The 20,201-nt window shown below is 46.1% G+C and overlaps 1 protein-coding gene across 1 annotated transcript; it reads left to right on the top strand.

The window, feature by feature from the left end:
• The first annotated feature begins 302 nt into the window (after positions 1-302).
• On the top strand, positions 303-20,187 carry meltf (melanotransferrin). Its single transcript, XM_056276202.1, has 16 exons — positions 303-762; positions 1,307-1,461; positions 5,473-5,578; positions 6,778-6,963; positions 7,583-7,733; positions 7,953-8,020; positions 8,976-9,160; positions 12,546-12,711; positions 12,835-12,986; positions 13,178-13,274; positions 13,987-14,181; positions 14,490-14,643; positions 16,293-16,360; positions 16,491-16,678; positions 16,871-17,063; positions 18,063-20,187. Exons 1-16 carry the CDS (start codon positions 714-716, stop codon positions 18,128-18,130), a joined length of 2,181 nt encoding a protein of 726 aa, XP_056132177.1. The 5' UTR covers positions 303-713; the 3' UTR covers positions 18,131-20,187.
• Positions 20,188-20,201: the final 14 nt, after the last annotated feature.

The raw sequence follows: 20,201 nt of genomic DNA, 5'->3' as shown, positions 1-20,201 counted from the left end.
GCTCAGTGTAGGTAGGAGCTCTGTGTAGGCAGGAGCTCTGTGTAGGTAGGAGCTCTGTGTAGGTAGGAGCTCTGTGTAGGCAGGAGCTCAGTGTAGGTAGGAGCTCTGTGTAGGTAACAGCTCAGTGTAGGTAGGAGCTCTGTGTAGGTAGGAGCTCTGTGTAGCTAGGAGCTCTGTGTAGCTAGGAGCTCTGTGTAGGCAGGAGCTCTGTGTAGGCAGGAGCTCAGTGTAGGTAGGAGCTCTGTGTAGGTAGGAGCTCTGTGTAGGTAGGAGCTCTGTAGGTAGGAGCTCTGTGTAGGCAGGAGCTCAGTGTAGGTAGGAGCTCTGTGTAGGTAGGAGCTCTGTGTAGGCAGGAGCTCAGTGTAGGTAGGAGCTCTGTGTAGGTAACAGCTCAGTGTAGGTAGGAGCTCTGTGTAGGTAACAGCTCTGTGTAGGTAGGAGCTCAGTGTAGGTAACAGCTCAGTATAGGTAGGAGCTCTGTGTAGGCAGGAGCTCTGTGTAGGCAGGAGCTCTGTGATTTACACACTGCATGGTAACGGACCCATCTGCAGACTCCTGGAAACCGAACGCCTTCCATGTTCAGGTGTGGCCTGTGTAACACGTGGCAGCTGGACTTTGACTGACTCGAGCATTGGCAGAAGTCATCGTATAAGAGACGCGCGGGGAGAAGGGAGTCGTTTCAGCCGCGCTGTGGAGGAGAGAGGAAAAGAGAGATGGCGATGTGGAAAACACTGGGACCTCTTCTTCTGCTAGCGCACGTGGGTAAGTACGCGTACGACTCCTGTAAATATGAATTTAGCACGAATGTTTGTTTTCAGCTGATGTTTGTGTGTTTCTCGGGCAGTCTTTAATCTGTGTGATTAGTTTACCAGTCGCGGTTTGGGGGAGACAGAGGGGTTTCAGCTGTAGGAAACTTCTCTGGCATCAGACCTGAAATAAAGTCAGCATGAAAACACAGTCAGGAACAGCTTATTGTGACAGAATCTTGGTTGTTAACCAAGTTTCACTGTTACATGTGTTGTTGTGCCATGTGACGTCGTTTTACAAAAACAAGACCAGCTGCAACAACATCCGGTTAACTTTACTGACCGACTCTCATCAGATAATAGACATCTGCTAAAAAAGCAATGTTTTGATGTTGTTACCCCCTCAAAATATCACATTGTGTACATGAATAATACATGGTTAAAAATACATGATTAATATACTGATGAAGCAAATTATATATATATATATATATATTAAAAAAAAGATGAATTTAGTCTCCTTCTCTTTTCCATATTTCCTCTTACTCTCTCCTCGCCAGTCTTTGGCCAGAGCAGCATCAGATGGTGCACCATCTCGGAACCGGAGCAGCAGAAGTGCAACGCCATGTCGAAGGCCTTCGCCGAAGTCTCCATCCGTCCCTCCCTGGAATGTGTCAACGGCGCCACCGTAGAGGGCTGCGTTCAAAAGCTAGAGGTCAGATTTGGGAAGCGGAAGACTTGAATTTGAATTTTCCTTTGAATGCCAAGCGGGCCTCTTGTTGCTTAATCCTGTCGCCCCCCCCCCCCCCGGAGCCAGACCTCGTTGTTGCCCGATGACTTTGCTAGTTCTGGTTTAAGGGGTTCTGCTTTTAAGCTTCGGCGGCTCGGAGGTGGCTGCCTCGGCGTGCCACAGTTCATCAGCGGCATCTGACTTTACACAAATGCACTGTATTGTGCTGTAAACTGATGTTGTTATTTTACCTGTTTATCTATTTAGGATTATAGGTTTGCCAAATCATTATGCGGGTTGACAAGACCGGCGTCGGTGCTGTGCCCTCACAGGGTACCGATCAAACCCACTGTGGCGACCCCTGGGAAACGGGACAAGCCGAAAGAAGAAGAAGGGTCTATTTAGGATTATAGGTTCAGGAGGGGGATTGGGCAACAAATGGTGCACTAAGTAGGGATAGTAAAAAAAAATCCATAGACGCGGAGAGAATCACAACACACTACACATACCGTTGTGATAACAACGGATCACAACATACATTTAGTCAACAGATAACAAGGAAATATCAATGACACAACCAATTAGGCAAACCAGGGAGTCCACCGGCACTTGACCTGTTACTAGGCGGGTCATTCATTAGCGAGGCAGAGAGCTCGCCTCCTCAAACTGTTCAGGGTCACTGGGAGCAGGGCAGCGTTATAAGTACACACTGAGCAAAGGAGGACAAACACACATATCAATGTGAACTCTCGTTTCCCTTTTTCAAGTGAAAATAACAGAAAGGAGCCGATGGAAAATACCTACGGAGAGTCAGTCTTGGAAATATTTCATTGAAAATTGAAGTTGTCCGGTGTAATGCACCAGATAACTTCAGTGATATGTGATTAACTTGACACAAGCAAAGGGAGTCGCTCTATTGGGCCTTTTTTCAAGACTCGGACACGTGTCTCACAGAATTCCTAAAACAAGTGCACCGTCCATTAGAAAACAGGATAACTACATCCGATTCAGGCGGCTGTCAGCTATGTACACAAAGGTAACACTTCTAGCTCGCATGAGAACGGCTCGCGAATGTCAGCTTTCAACTGCGAATCGAATCCTGCAAGCTTGCGTCACTGGGAAATACCTGAGCCGTGGAAGCAGCTATGATGTCTCAAGACAGGTGCCGCTAACAGAAAAGTCAGAATCAAGAACAATTTATTGTCATTTCTATCATGCACTTAACGTACACAAAACACATGAAATTTCTCTCCACCCACCCCACAGCAGTGCAACACAAAAGATGAAAACACATATCCAGAATTTCCAAAAACACCACCACCAAAAATATACAAAACCAGACAGAACAACGAGGGTGGGTGTTTGAATTAAAATAGGGAGCGGTTGGCCACTAAATTGGGAGAAAAAGGGAAAAATCAGAAATAAATAAATAAATAAACCCTGACAGAACAAAGCAAAAAATCACAAACAGCTAACAACACAGTCCACTCAGCGCAACACAGTCCAAAAACTCCACTGGCCAGAGAAGGAACGCCGGCCAGGATGACTGCTGGAACTGCCGGTCTGCATGGGCTAGCAGTTAGCTTAGCCCGGCCCGCTTCCGAGTCCTGTCAGACCGCCCTCGGTGTTTCCTCTTCGGGTGCAGCTCCAGGCAGGGCCGTGGTCCCTGGGCCCACGGGACGCAGCACACCAGGCTCCCTCAGCCGATCCAGCACCAGCTCTCCCAGCCAGACACCTTCAACACCCGCACGCCACACGACGACACATACGCAGATGCAGACAAAAACACTGCACAGTCGACGCTAGGCGAGGCCGTCACCAGGCCATCGCCAGGCCACTCCGAGCAGGGCCGTGGTCCCTGGGCCCACAGGACGCAGCAGACCACGCTCTCTCAGCCAATCCCATGCCAGCTCTCCCAGCCATCCATCCATCCGTTAGCCGAACCGCCATCAAACGAAAAAAAAATTGAAGCTCAAAATAAAAACTTCACACAATGACACAAACTTAGACGTGGACACGGAGAAAGACACGCGCAGTCGGTACCAGGGGAAGAGGCTGCAAACGTCAGTTCGCGCCGCCATCTTCCTCCCCTGTTTTGGTTTTGACCTTTGTCAGCCAGGTCATTTCTGCTAAACCGCTTCTCTAGATGAACTGAGTTTGTTGCATGACTCCATCAGGTAAAGGTGCACTGATAACAGCGAGGAGCAGAGAGGTTTCTGACCTGAAGGACGGGGTAGACATCCAGTGACTTTGTGTCTTGCAGAATTTCCAGTTCCCCAAAGTCTCTTTTTTTTTTCTTCCCTAAATTTATTTGCGATTTTTCCCTGTTTCTCCCAATTTAGTGGCCAATCGGTCCCTATTTTAGTTCAAACCCCCACCCTCGTACTGCATGCATTCGCCAACGGCATCTCTCCGGCCGGCAGTCTGGAAGGAGTCGCCTCGCCACTTCCGTGACGAGGCGACTCCAGGCCGAACCACTGCTTCTCCACACACACAGACACACACACACACAGACGCACTCATGTGACGAACACAAACCGACTCCAGCCCTCCTCCCGAAGACAGCGCTGCCAAGTATTGACCTTTCGCAAAGTCCCGCCCCCCTTAGTTACTGTTGCTATGCCTGTCAAGCATTTCAGAACTATCCAGGAAGTAGCCGGAAAACACCAAAACATGGAGGAAGAAATCAGCGCATTGTGTGGGTAAAAGTAACAGTAATAATACGTTAGCTGTATTAGCTATCAATACTAGCTAGTAGCTAGCTTAGCTTGGAGCAGGCAGGTATTTTTGTTGATTCTGGATGGATTAAGCTGGCCATGGGGTCTGCTATACTGCCAAATCTATTGCCCACATTGCGCTTCTTGCGTTCTGGGTTTGGGGAAGGGAAAGAAAATGACACCCCTCCAAACTTTTCACATATCTAGTCTCCGATTTGCGGATCCCATAGGCACACCGTTTCAGCATTTTGCTGTGTGTTTGAAAGCTTGACGGACTGTTGCTAAGGGAGGATTGGACAAGCCCCGTTCTGGGGCGGTACTTTGCGAAAGGTCAATTGCTGCTTCATCGAGTCCGGCCATAGTCGGATCTGACGAGACCGAGGCGCGAACCCCGGTCCCCAGTGGGCAACTGCGTCGACAATTCCCCAAAGTCTTTATAACAGTCTGGCACCTGAAGCCTTGAGCTGAACAGGCAGGCGACCTTGGCCAGTATGATAACCGAGCGGCTGTAATAAAACTCATGTTTCATTTACAGACCTCTCCTGTCAACGCTGTGCAGCAGCCCTTCCTGAAGGTCTTTCTATGAAGTTTAGCCTTGGCAATACTTTGGCCTGGATAGATTTATGAAGTAAAGTCAGTTCATTCAGTCTATTCAATAATGAATATATGATACAATTAGATGTTAAATTTAATTGCCTTTACAAGGTGTGGCATTACTTGAGCCATAAGAGAATTCCCTTTGACCGAGGCCATAAATTCCATATGGATCCAAAGTATTTCCATACCTGTAAGCAGATAGCCAACAGATAGCAGTTTCACAGCATAAATCATATAAATCATTTCTTGGGCATTATATGTAACTTGCAGATAGAGTACAACGATGACAGGTTACACACCTGTAGTCATTTACCAAGTTTCCCTCCCAATTCTGCACGGATGTTCTGTGACAATACTTTATCACTTCTGTGATAGCAGAGCTAATGCTATTATGCAGCTTTACAGAACAATATTACCACTTCCTGTCAGCATGAAGCGGTATGTCTGCTTGTGGGCACAATTATATTTGAGTTATACTGAATGGGCATCATGGTCTATAGTTCTCTGTACTGGATTCTTCAAAAAACTCAAGCCCTTACAATTCCCACTGTTTCTTTATAGAGCTTTGATCAAGCTAACTGGTCCATATAAGACCATTAACATTAGTCGAAGATGTTGCTACAGAAGAAAAATGCCACCACTCATGGCATCATTAATATGACCGTGTCCTGCTCTTCTCTAGAGAAATGAAGCAGATTCTTTCTCTACGTACGCCTCGACCATCTACACCCTGGGGAAGACGGCTTCCTTCAAGATAGCTGCAGCAGAGTCTGCAGGAGGCTCTGATGGTAAGAACAAATCAAACAAGGTGGGATTTGGGCCATAATGAATCACCTAAGGAGAATTCCTTTTTTCATTTCACCATATATCTTTGTTACTTTATTTTTTAAACAATTGTTTCAAATCTGAAGGAAAGGGGAACATGTCCCTGGAGAGCCTAGGAGGTAACATGTGATCTGATGGTTACTGTTAAACCTCGAGAAAGCCAATGAAAACACCCCCCCCCCCTGAATAGTTTCTATTAAAGTGCCCCTGAGCAGAACACACACCAGCTATCTGCCCCAGTGGGGTAGGTACAAAATCGTGCTTTTACTGAGGTGCTGCCAAAAGTGAGTGACATGTGTGAGGAGTCATGCCGTTAGTCCGGAAATCAAATTAACTCTTTGAATAAATGAGCTAAAGATGAGTTAACTCTCATTATATCTCACTCACTCACTCACTCACACACTCATTCACTCACTCACACACACTCACTCACTCACTCACTCATTCACTCACTCCCACACGCTCACTCTCTCACTCACTTGCTCACCGTCTCTCACTCACTCACTCGTTCAATTACACACTCTCTCACTCACTTGCTCACTGTCTCTCACTCACTCACTCGTTCAATTACACACTCGCTCACTGACTCACTCTCTCACTCATTCACTCACACACTCACTCACTCACTCACACTCACTTTCTCACTCACTCACTCGCTCATTCACTCGCTCATTCACTCACTCGCTCACTCACACACACTCTCACTCATTCACTCACACACTCACTCATTCACTCACTTGCTCCCTTACTCACTTGTTCACTCACTCATTCACTCACTTGCTCACTCACTCATTCACTCGCACACACTCTCACTCACTCACTCACTTACTTACACACTCACTTGTTCACTCACTCATACTCGCTCACTCACTCACACACTCGCTCACTGCCCAGGGAGGGCTTTAGTTTCTTGTTTTGTCCAAATATTCATCCAGTATGGCAGCAGATACCATTAAATTAGAGTGAGCATGTTGCTTCATGGACGCTGTGCAACTTCAGGTCCAGCATAATTGTTGTAACAGAACAAGTCAAGGCATGGGGATATCAAACAGCACTGTACTACCCACAGTCTTACAGGTTCTGCACACAGTAAAACAAAAAAACTGATGCTGCATCTGTAGCGCTGGCAGCTAAACCACCACGTATCCCGCTCCTGTCTCAGATAAAGGTACGACCTACTACGCCGTTGCTGTCGTGAAGAAGTCCAATTCTGCCATCAATATTAACAACCTGGCCGGGAAAAACAGCTGCCACACCGGGAAAGGCAGAACAGCTGGCTGGAATATGCCGGTGGGGTACTTTATAGACCAAGGCACCATATCTGCGATGGGGTGCAATATTCCACAGGGTAAGAGGCATGTGCACACGCTGTACATACATACACAAGCAAAGAGAGACTGTAGTACAGCAAACACACACACACACACACACACACACACTAGAAGAACTCACACTCATACTTGACATGTAGCAGGAAATGGTCTTTGGGCAGACAATACACAAGGTAATTATGGCTGTCCCAAACAAATGAATGTATGATAGTGTCTGTGTCTGTGTTTGCATACGGTGTTGGTGTTTGTAATATAGATACACAGAGTGTATCTATATTACAAACAAGCACACACACATCGACACACAAAAAACAAACTACAGGGTATGGCACATATACACGTGCACTTGCACATCATACACAGTGGGGATTTTTAGAAAGGGCTAGTCAGGACTGACAAAATCAAATATCACGATATTTTTGACTGAGAAGACGTCGATATTGATAATGTGATTCTATTTTGAGAATGAATATCATAAGAAATTATTTACACACAAGAACGATCATTAGTGATGTTGATATGATATATTGCCCGTTTCTACTGAAAATGTCTTTGTGTTCACACTACAAATACATTGACACACAAACATATCACAGCTGCTCAGTGTAACACATGTGTGGTTGTGTGTATGATCAGGAGTTGCAGATTTCTTCAATGCCAGTTGCATACCTGGGTGCCAGAGTGACCCCCCATCTCTGTGTGCGCTGTGTAAGGGAGATGTCAATGGAAATTTCAAGTGTGAGAAGAGCCCTAAAGAGCAATACTTCGCTTATGAGGGAGCCTTCAGGTAACACACACACACACACACACACACACACACACCGTGATGACCTTATTGACCTACATTGTGACATGGTTCTCATTGATCAAGCCATTTGCCATTAGAGTCAGTTAAATGTGAGGGTGCTGACTGTAAGTGGTCTCTGTCCCTCCGTGTCTGGCTTTGCATGGATGGAAAAACTATTATTTTGATAATAATAATAATAATTATACACTTTTTTTGTAGGTGTATGGTTGAAGGTGCAGGCGAGGTTGCCTTCATCAAGCACACAACGGTCTTGGACCACACAGATGGTAACTGTCACTTGCCTATCCAGAGTGCGGGTTGTTCGTAGTATATAACGCACAACAAGAGTTAAAGTGAAATAAGTAGGGTTAATAAGAAAGTAGGAACAAGTAGTCGTACTCATTTACATACTAAAAAACTAACATCCCTACACAATTTTAGTGATTTTGCTGGCATCTACAGGATAAACACCATGTAAAGGTTAAAAACAGGGCAGCCTGCTCTTGGTACTCTGTGATGTTAGCATAGCAAGATAAACACAGCTACAGCTAATAACATTAATGCCAACGATGCTAGCATTGACAGTACTGTTGACAGTTGTTAGTGCTGGCTCCGTCTGTCTGTCTGTCAGTACAGACAGATGTGGTAGCATATCTAAATGAAACAGACCCAGTAATGTTTTCAAAGGTAATTGTGTTTATTCTGCTGTGCTAGCATCACAGAGTACCAAGACCAGCCTGGCATCTTTTTAACCTTCACATGGTAATTAACTTGTAGATGTCACCAAACTCATTTAAATGGTGCAGGGTTTTGTTTCTGTTTGAGACTAATTTTAGTATTTGTTAGTATTTGGTGAGCTATTATTTATGGTCAGTCAATTGTTTTTAGATAGGTGTTAGAGGGAGTCCCTGTCTAGTTCCTCACCCAAGATGATGCTGTACTCTAGCATTTATATCAACAAATAAGTTACATTTAACAGATATGTGAAAAGATATTGTTTTTACTTTTAGATATGGTAACGTTTCAACATTTGTGAAATGCAACGGTGCTGAATTGCAAGTTTCATATGTTTGCTAGTCACAGCTAATCAGTCAGCTTGCCACTTGTGCGTAGGTTAGTTTGCCAGTCAGCTGCCAACTTATTCAGGTGATTAACCACCAATAATTTACTCACCAAGTCAACCTGTCCATTAATTGTTTAAGCAGCCTGGGTATTTTCTATTTGTTTCTTTGTTTTTACCAGGAAAGGGCCCCTCCTGGGCACAAGGACTGAAGTCAGAAAACTATGAGCTGTTGTGTCGTGATGGGGTCAGAGCTCCTGTAACTGCCTGGAATCGATGCCACCTGGTCCGCATCCCATCTCGTGGCATCGTGGTCCGCAACGACATCACCCCCTCTGTGGTCTACAACATGTTGCAGGATGGCTTGGTAAGTTTAATCAGCACATAATCTTATAATAGGGACAATAAAGTTCACCCAGTGCGGAGCCTGTCTTCTCACACACCACAGCAGCATCAGTCACATCGCTGACTCCACAAGTCAAGCAGTCCCTTTACACCTGGCTTTAACATGGAGTTTTTCATAACTAGGGAGGGTGAAAATTTGTAAAATCTAGTTGTTAATGCTACACAATCCATTAAAGAGCTGCTCAGTCAAACTACCTTCATATCATGTCAGACTTTCATCCATATTACTAATGGAGGGTGAATACACTTCCTCTCTAGTTAACATACTGTACGTTAACTAGAGAGGAAGTGTAGGGGAGGTGGCGAGTATTGGGCCAGATGCCCTACTTGCCAAAAGGAATGCAAAGCGGTGCAGTGGCCTCTCACTTCCCGGTGTAGTGATCGCCGCGGGTCCATCAAGACCTTAGCATATGGCCGCTCCTACGCAAATGTGTCCACAGCAGCACCTTCTCGTGGTACCTCCTGTTTTCTCAAAGTCTGCTGCGAGGGCGACCGGGTTCCCGGCGGTATAACTGGGTGGGTCGATTGGACTCATTAGCCTTGGTTGGCAGCCAATCTAGGAGAAGGACAACTCTGATTTCAGACCCAGGTAGATGAAGCTCGTTGGCCTTGTCAGGCAGCCAATCTAGGAGAAGGACAACTCTGATTTAAACCTCCGCTGCCTTGCGGGTATACTCGTCTATGGGAAAGGCTTTGGGAAGAAACCCTGAGGAAAAATCTGCATCCGTCTCCATCTCCAGTCGTCTCGCTAGTCTTGCCACTGGTAGTAGGTGGTCTCGGATGAGAGAGTGGGGTTAATGATGCACAACTCTTCCTCACTTTAATCATCATGCAAGTCATCAGTCACCCATCACAGGATGACTAGATGGTCTTTGTTGCTGCGACAGATGAATAACAATAAACATAACTTTATATGTACAGTAAATAAACCTTATTCTGTGTACCCAACTCAGATAGGACACAATGTCATGCAATAGACAACTTGGCATACTACTTGTCATAAATGGCTTATCAGGACAAGCGGAGGATGAAGAATAAGCAAGATGATGTAATAAGCATCAGTTTTAAAAGATGTTCATATTGTGAGGAGAAGGGATTTGTGCGGCAATCTGCATTTTATTTAGGAATAAAAAGGGAAATTGGAGACATGGTAGCAAAACGCATTAGCGTTAGGTGTAAAGGGGTCCAAGGAGTTGAACCCATTTGACATCCACTGTGGAAATGTCGGTGTTGCCTTTGTAAATCCTGTAGTTGTGCATCACTACTTTATTGTTCGTTGGGATTGACATCTCCTCAGCACATATTTTCATGACAAGTGCTTGTATAACCAAATCAACCCCGTGTCCTTGTAGTGACGAGGTAAAACTCCTTACCAGCAGTGTTGTTGGCTGATGTGGAAAAATAAAATAAAATAAAACAATGCTATTTATTGAGTAATGGTCATTTGAAAACGGTGGTTACGATTTTTGATGTTTAGTTGGTGTCGTCAGCAAAGGTATAAAGTTGATCAGCCACAGCATGAAGATTTGGGAAAGAGTAATAGAAGCTAGGTTAAGAGGAGAGGTGGTGATCAGCAGCAGCAGTATGGTTTCATGCCACGAAAGAGCACCACAGATGTGATGTTTGCTTTGAGAATGTTGATGGAGAAGTATAGAGAAGGTCAGAAGGAGGTACATTGTGTCTTTGTGGATTTAGAGAAAGCATACGACAGGGTGCCAAGAGAGGAGGTGTGGTATTGTATGAGGAAGTCAGGAGTTGCAGAGCAGTATGTAGGAGTGGTGCAGGATATGTATGAGGGCAGTGTGACAGTGGTGAGGTGTGCGGTTGGAATGACAGATGGGTTCAAGGTGGAGGTGGGATTATATCAAGGATCGGCTCTGAGCCCTTTTTTGTTTGCAGTGGTGATGGACAGGTTGACGGACGAGATCAGGCAGGAGTCTCCGTGGACTATGATGTTTGTGGATGACGTGATCTGTAGCGAGAGTAGGGTGCAGGTGGAGGAGAGCCTGGAGAGGTGGAGGTATGCACTGGAGAGAAGAGGAATGAAAGTCAGTAGGAGCAAGATGGAATACCTATGCGTGAATGAGAGGGAGGACAGTGGAACGGTGAGGATGCAAGGAGTAGAGGTGACGAAGGTGGATGAGTTTAAATACTTGGGGTCAACTGTCCAAAGTAACAGGGAGTGCAGAAGAGAGGGAAGAAGAGAGTGCAGGCAGGGTGGAGTGGGTGGAGAAGAGTGTCAGGAGTGATTTGTGACAGAAGGGTACCAGCAAGAGTTAAAGGGAAGGTTTACAAGATGGTAGTGAGACCAGCTATGTTATATGGTTTGGAGACAGTGGCACTGATGAAAAGACAGGAGGCGGAGCTGGAGGTGGCAGAGATGAAGATGATAAGACTTTCATTGGGAGTGATGAAGAAGGACAGGATTAGGAACGATTATATTAGAGGGACAGCTCAGGTTGGATGGTTTGTGGACAAAGCAAGAGAGGCAACATTGAGATGGTTTGGACATGTGTGGAGGAGAGATGCTGGGTATATTGGGAGAAGGATGCTGAATATGGAGCTGCCAGGGAAGAGGAGAAGAGGAAGGCCAAAGAGGAGGTTTATGGATGTGGTGAGGGAGGACATGCAGGTGGCTGGTGTGACGGAGGAAGTTGCAGAGGACAGGAAGAGATGGAAATGGATGATCCACTGTGGTGACCCCTAACAGGAGCAGCTGAAAGAAGTAGAAGTAGAAGTAGAAGTAGTAGTAGTAGTAGTAGTAGTTGGTGCCTTCAACAAAAAGGGTACCTTTAGGATTCTAGCTGACGACAGATATGCCAAGCAACATCAGAATTGTAGACAAGGTTTACTAATTTTTTAGCACATGATGCACTTGAATATGCCTGTACTGTCACTAGTTGCAAGTTAAGTTAAAAATGTTGGTATCGATGGACAAGTCAGAACAGCCGTTAAGTGGAGTGATACATGTAGCGAAATGTCACAGTGTTGTTGTACTGTCAAGGCTCAGCGTTTTCGCTTTTTACTGATTTTCACCGAAAAATACCCAGGTTTTGAAACTGATCTTCACCCGGATTTTATGTTTCCACGGATCCAAAAGTTGTTCCTGTCCGTGTGAGGTTATGTAACAGTGTCCTCTTGTGGCGAAATTCGGCATGCTGGATGGCTTTGAAAAATAAAAACCGAAAACGCTGAGCCTTGTGTACTGTATATAAGCGTTCACGAAAAGCCTCTTGTCCAATCGCATTACTCGACTGGAAGTAACTGTAGCATAAATGAATATATAATGAATATTGTGTAGCTATTAATGTGTACGACACATCTGATCTCTGACTTCCTGTTTGCAGAGCAAGTCAGGGTTCCAAATGTTCTCCTCCGGGTCCTACGGGGAGGGAAATCTTCTGTTCTCTGAATCCTCCACTAAGTTCTTGAGGGCAACATCAGAAGACCCCAAGATGTGGATGGGCACAGAGTATTACAACGCTTTGCGTGCTATGGACTGTAAAGTGGAAGGTAAAGTACATAGCTGTTCATTTGTCAACTTGTGTATGTATGTACACACGTGTAATTTTGTACACTGTGTGTCGACCTTTCCGCCTCCCTCAATTCTGTCTCTTACTTCGTCTGTGTGTGAAGAGCTCCCACCCTCCCTGCGCTGGTGTGTGACGTCCAGTGGTGAGCAGAACAAATGTGCCGCGATGGCCCAGGCCTTCAGCGGTAAAGGTCTGACTCCGACTATCAAGTGTGTCTATGGAGACTCCCCCACTGACTGCATGAAGAAAATTCAGGTGACAGAAAGCCTACTCACTCTAGCGCTCTCTAGTGCTCACCCTGGATTCATTTAAAAGTTGTGAGCCACAACAAAATGAAATGTGCCACCCGAAATAAGGTGGGACTAACAAACGGGGGGGGGGGGGGAAGCAAGTAAAATGCAACTCTGTGTGTGTGTGTGTGTGTGTGTGTGTGTGCGCGTGTGCAGAACAAGGAGGCCGATGCAATAACTTTGGATGGAGGCGACATCTACACAGCAGGCAAAGACTACGGTCTGGTACCTGCCACTGGGGAGAGCTATACTGGTAGGAAAGAACTACGCAAACACACGCACAACACCGACTATCAGCAGTGGTGCACCGGCAACACTGCCGACCAAACAAACATAAGCGTCAGTGCTTCATTTGAAATGGTCAAGGAAAAAGAAATCCCTGTACAGCCTGTTCAGTGTTAATAATTTGCCAGTGTTCATTTAATCACATGTTGTACAGTAACTTGCACATAAACATTGTTTCATTTAGTAGCATAAGGATTTAGTTGTTGGTATCTGTGAGATTCAACCCGACAAGGGTCTGATCTCTCTCTCTCTATGTATCTATGTCTTTCTCTCTCTCTCTCTCTCTCTCTCTCTCTCTCTCTCTCTCTCTATGTCTCTCTCTCTCTCTGTCTCTGTCTCTCTCTATGTCTCTATGTGTTGCTCTCTCTCTCTCTATGTCTCTGTGTTGCTCTCTCACTCTCTCTATGTCTCTCTCTCTCTCTATGTCTTGTTCTCTCTCTATGTCTCTGTCTTTCTCTCTGTCTCTGCCTCTTTCTGTCTCTCTGTCTCTCTCTGTCTCTCTGTCTCTGTCTGTCTGTCTCTGTCTGTCTTTCTGTCTCTCTCCGTCTCTCTCTCTCTCTCTCTCTCTCTGTCTCTCTCTCTCTATGTCTCTCACTCTCACTCTGTCTGTCTCTCTCTCTGTCTATCTGTCTGTCTGTCTCTCTCTTTCTCTCCATCTCTCTCTGTCTCTCTCTCTCTAGAGGAGCGTGACGGTTCTACCTACTATGCGGTTGCTGTGGTGAAGACGAGTAATGCTGACATCCGTACCCTTGACGACCTGCGCGGTCGCCGTTCTTGTCACACTGGCTACGGTCGCACAGCTGGATGGAACGTTCCCATATCAACACTGATGGAAAGAGGCCTGATCCAACCTCAGCACTGTCAGATAGCCCAAGGTGAGGCATGTGTGTGTGTGTGTGTGTGTGTGTGTGTGTGTGTGTGTGTGTGTGTGTGTGTGTGTGTGTGTGTGTGTGTGTGTGTGTGTGTGTGTGTGTGTGTGTGCAGAGACCGGGACGGCTCGGAAGAGTGGGGTAATTGGCTGGATACAATTGGGGAGGAAAAGGGGAAGAAAAAAAAATCTTGTTGGAGCAACTCATTTTCAATTTTCTGAATTCCAGTCGTTTTTATTGTTTGTTTTGTGTTTTCTTACTCAGCAGTGATAATAAAAACAGTTGATGACTTCTTTTTTTCCGATGGCGTCTAGCGGCGGGGGAGTTTTTCAAGCAGAGCTGCGTGCCGGGTGCCAATCAGCCTGGTTTCCCTACCAACCTGTGTGACCTGTGTGTGGGAGACCAAGCGGGTCAGAACAAATGTGAGAAGGGAAAGGACCTTTACGACGGATACAATGGAGCCTTCAGGTATCAAATAGCACAACATCCACAAGAACCTCCCCTTCACAAGCTACAAAGTTTCAATATGTTGACAGGGATACACAGCTGACCTTCGACCAGGCAGTCGCTATAAGATGTTGTTGTGGGTATACAATTCTACAGTGTTTCTCCTCGGCCTGTACTCGGGAATGTGGGAGGAATCACTGGCCAGTATGTGTTGGGGTTCTGGATTCAGTATTACAATGATATTCTCGTGCCAGTCCAGTACATATTGCTATTTTACTAATATAACAACATATCCACCCCCCCATATCTGATGCAGCCCCGTTTGTTACCAAAGCTCATAACATTAGCATGCTTCCTTTAGGAAACATTCAGACAATTCAGATTCAGACATGCAGAGATGTGGAAATCATAACATCACACCTCTTCACATCTGTCCATTGCACTTCAGGGCAAATGCTGCAACGTTAAAATCCTAACGGCTTAGTATTGCAATTTTGCACAGAACTGACCCCCCCCCTCCCCAAAAAAAAGTGCTATGCTCTTTTAGTGAGTCAGTATTCAGCCACAGTCATCGTGAATGTCAAGTATTTTTATTGGACAGTTATTTGAGGAATATTTATTGTTGAGTTTAAGTATCTCAGACATGGACAGATAGAATTACAAGCGACAAAGCTTTACCAAATCATGATATACCTGTCAACTGTAAGGGCGGCACAGCTCACAGGTAGAGCGGGTCGTCTAGTAATCAGAAGGTCGCTGGTTCGATCCCCAACTCCTGCAGAGAGCGTGTCGAAGTGTTCTTGATCAAGACACTGAACCCCTAGCTGCTCCCAATGAGCAGGTTGGCGCCTTGCATGGCGGCCTCCACCATCAGCGTATGAATGTATGGGTGAATGTGAGGCGTACACTGTAAAGAGCTTTGAGTGGTCGGTAGACTAGAAAAGCGCTATATAAATGCGCTCCGTTTGGGAGCATCCGGGTAGTGTAGTGGTCTATTCCATTGCCTACCAATACGGGGATTGCAGGTTCGAATCCCCGTGTTACCTCTGACTTGGTCGGGCGTCCCTACAGACACAACTGGCCATGTCTGCAGGTGGGGAGCCGGATGTGGGTATGTGTCCTGGTCGCTGCACTAGCTCGTCCTCTGGTCAGTCAGGGCGCCTGTTCGAGGGGGAGGGGGAACTGGGAGGAATAGCGTGATCCTCCCACGCACTACGTCCCCCTGGCGAAACTCCTCACTGTCAGGTGAAAAGAAGTGGCTGGTGACTCCACATGTATCGGAGGAGTCATGTGGTAGTCTGCAGCCCTCCCCGGATGGGCAGAGGGGGTGGAGCAGAGACCGGGACGGCTCGGAAGAGTGGGGTAGTTGGCCAAGTACAATTGGGGCGAAAAAGAGGATAAATATAAATAAATAAATGTAGTCCATTTACCATTTCACCATAACTCTGCCTAATGAACATGCCCTCATTAGAACTCATGCTTATGTGACCCACTGATGTTCTGCTGTGCACCACTTACCGTTTACCATACACCAGTGCCGTGTGTTCACCGGGGTTTAAGTTTACTCTGACATGAGGTGCCAGTCAGAGGAAATGTACATATTATGGCTTTTTAACTTCTTCCTCTGTCTGATTGTTCACCGGCCTGTCTGTCTTCCTCTGTCCATATAGATGTCTGGCTAAGGGAGAAGGAGACGTGGCTTTCATCAAACATTCTACTGTCTTTCAAAACACAGATGGTAGGAAATCTTCAGTTTCAGATATCTGACTTCAGTTACATTCAACTCTAATAGCTTTGTTAGCATAGCTACGTAATGCTGTCCCCCGCTCTCTCATCAACACACGGGCACACACACTCTCTCCGTGCAGGTAATTCAAGTGAACCATGGGCGAAGGACCTCCTGTCCACTGATTTCCAGCTGCTGTGCTCCCAGGGCAGCAGAGCTGAAGTCAAGCAGTACCGGAACTGTCACTTGGCCAGGGTTCCCTCCCACGCTGTGATGGTACGACCCGACACCAACATCCACGTTGTCTTCGGACTCCTGGACAAAGCTCAGGTTTGTGTTTGTGTGTTGATCCACTGAGTTCTCGAAGAACTTTTTTTTTGTGGGAAGGAGGGGGTACATTTTAAAACCACATGTCAAAACTCATTAATTTGAACAGGAGGGGTTTTATCTTATTTTCTTGTTCTTTCTCTCTCGCTCTCTGTCTGTCTGTCTGTCTGTCTGGCTGGCTGTCTATCCCTGTAGAGGTATTTCGGCAGTGATACAAATCCAGACTTTAAGATGTTTGATTCATCAGCCTATCAAGGCTCAGATCTCATCTTCAAAGACTCTACAGTTCGCTTAGTTGGTGTGGCCGACAGAAAGACCTATAAGGAGTGGCTCGGTCAGGAGTACCTGGACTCGCTGGTCGAAATGGATTGTAACTCATCCAGTGCAGGTAAGCACACTCATGGAAATGATGGTTGAAGTAGCACATCAGTGTTTTGGCAAGCAATCTCTTTGGAGAAATGATAGCAGTTTGAAATGATAGCAGTGTTGCACACACACACACACACACACACACACACACACACACACACACACACACACACATATATATATATATATATACAGACAGATAGATAGATAGATAGATAGATAGATAGATAGATAGATAGATAGATAGATAGATAGATAGATAGATAGATAGAGGGTGGCACGGTGGCTCAGTGGTTTGTGCGGTCACCTCACAGCAAGAAGGCCCTGGGTTCGAGCCCCGGGGTAGTCCAACCTTGGTGGGTCATCCCTGGTCGTCCTCTGTGTGGAGTCTGCATGTTCTCCCCGTGTCTGCGTGGGTTTCCTCCGGGTGCTCCGGTTTCCTCCCACAGTCCAAAGACATGTAGGTCAGGTGAATTGGCCGTACTAAACTGTCCCCAGGAAGGAATGTGTGTGTGTGTGTGTGTGTGTGTGTGTGTGTGTGTGTGTGTGTGTGTGTGTGTGTGTGTATGTTGGCCCTGTGATGGCCTGGCAGCCTGTCCAGGGTGTCTCCCCGCCTGCTGCCCAATGACTGCTGGGATAGGCTCCAGCAAACCCGCAACCCTGTATATATAGATAGATAGATAGATAGATAGATAGATAGATAGATAGATATGTGTGTGTTTGTGTGTATGTGTGTGTGTGTATATATATATATATATATGCTGCAGTGCATGCTACTGTGCGCTGTAAATGTTTAGTGCATGGTGCAAGTTACAGGTGGCAACATCTCATAAGTGCTGGCCACTGCACCACAGCAAAAGAAGTAAATACCAAGTAACTCAACAGTGGAAAATACTGTGAATCATTTCAAAGTACACGGGTCGTTTTACCAAAGAACTTGTCAACAAGCCCATGTACAGCTGTCAGTTGTTCTTTTTATTCAAGCTCGCTCATCCGTGTCTGTCTGTCTTTTACACAGTGATGTCATCTGTGTGTCTGCTGCTGACAGCGCTGTTCAGCTCCATGCTGGCCAACCTCTGGATGTAGACACAACACCACCGTCCTTCCCCCTCCCCCGTCTTCCCCGAGACCCCTCTCCCTATACCCGTTCTTCTCTCGCTTATCCTAGCCCCTGCTTTGTGGTGTCACTCTTCACCGCACAGCTGAATTGTGTGAAATTTACACGGCCTGACTGCTGTCCGGTCAAACGATCGTTTTCACTGCCTCTGTCCGGCCCGGCTGAGACCTTCAGCGTCGGGGATCTACCCCCCATCCCTGATTCTGTGGCTTTATCTGATGATTGTGTGAAACTACTTCCACACGCTGTATGTTGTACCTTACATCAGGGAGGATGGCATGTTGAAACGGCCTTTGGGTTTAAATGGTGTCGGTGTTTTGGCGCTTAGAGTCACTTGTCAGTGTGGCGGAGAAGAAACTGGTGTTTGCTCTTTGGCTGGGCCACATGACAGTCAACCAAATGACAAACGACAACAGCGATGACGCTGCTGGGTGAGCTGCCGTGTCGGTGCATACGCCGGTTTCATGTCTGCTGTGCGGTACGCTCCTCTGTGTCCCGGAGACGAGACGTACACAGAAACCGACCCTCAGTTCTTCACCTCATGCAGCCCACCGCTGACATTTTCCTTTCTGAGAGTGGAAACGAGTGGATTTTCCTTCCATTTCAGTGGAGAAACCATTAAAGCTTAGTCCCACTGGGCTGATGTCAGCGCCCACCATCGCAGAGCGGAGCGCCCAGTTAGAGTTAGTGATGCATGGCTCTCGTCTCCATGACCTTTTCCCTCCCATTCACTGCAGCTGATCCAAGGTTGTTTCTCTTGTTCCTAGAGGCTTCAGTGCAGATTTTCTATTTCTTATTTTATTTTATTTATATATATATATATCGGGCCAACGACTGTCGCTCTGCTCTAATGCAGTTGGCTTCATGTGTACTATCGAAGCCTTGTCGTGTTTAAGGCCATGATTCTACAATTCGCTCACGCCATGTCAGTAGCTACGCCCGAGCGCTACGCCCGAGTGCCGCCCTCCATGTGACTGCTGGGAATGATATTAAGGACGAATGTCGGTGACCAACTGACCGGCCACAGGCTGTTTGCTTCATGTATTCTCCCTAAAGGTTGGAAACAAGACAACATATATCTGCTTTTCGTTTTTTTCCTCTCTGCTTAGAATAGTGAGCTTTTATAATGTTACTAGGCCGGTATAATTCTGAATTTGCAAATCGTAGTCCCAGACAGCTGATGAGCACTTTTGTGAAACTGTTAAATTTGGGCTGTGTTTTTAGTTATTGCTACTAATCTCCTGCTTTTTATGGAATTTGGGGCACCTCTGGCAGACGGTCTGGCGACTCATCTCTTCTTCCATTTCATGCCCCGTCAGGAGTTTAACAGTTTGGGGCGAACGTGGAGAAAACCTCCTTAGTTTCCATTTGAGAATGAATGTTTTAATCCAAAGTCAACCCCGAAGGGAAATAATTGAGAATAACAGGCTTTTGAGAGCTGGTTAAAATGAAAACGGTGGCATGTTTGGCACGAGACGGTTGTCCTGAAAGGTAGTTGAGGATGAATGTGCAATCACATACTGGCTCGAATGAAAAGGGACCCCGGCTTTGGCTTAAAAAGAGACGTACGTCCATAGATATTTGAGGTTATAAGGTGCCATACAAATCAAACGCAACACCAACACAGTAATAATGTTGAATGCTGGAATTTTCCCGAGGAAGACGGAGAGTCTTAAAATGTGTCTCCCTAAATCCAACCACTCAGACCAGCAGCGCCTGCCATGTCCGCCTCGTGCTGATTGATGCCGTTTCCTGTTTGAAATGTTCGGATGTTTATTTCATTTACTGAGAGATTTTATTTTTATATGAAGTTCAGATGCCATATCAGTGTATATGTACTGACTCATGCTGTCAGAGAATACTGTCTAAGCTCTTTCTCCTCCTAATAGGTTTGTTTCTTGTGAAATGGTAAGCATGTAACTAATATTTAGTTGCCAGGCCAGTGCGTCTGCATAAGTATAGCTACATAAAACTGTCCTCTGTTTTCTACTTTGTGTTCAGACAAAATAAAGCGACTGCCTGTGTAACCAAGCGTGGGTT

The sequence above is a fragment of the Lampris incognitus genome, chromosome 3 (assembly GCF_029633865.1).
Source record: "Lampris incognitus isolate fLamInc1 chromosome 3, fLamInc1.hap2, whole genome shotgun sequence".
In the NCBI taxonomy this organism is placed as follows: domain Eukaryota; kingdom Metazoa; phylum Chordata; class Actinopteri; order Lampriformes; family Lampridae; genus Lampris; species Lampris incognitus.
The sequence above is the reverse complement of the archived record's forward strand: the minus strand, read 5'-3'. Positions and strand labels throughout refer to the sequence as shown.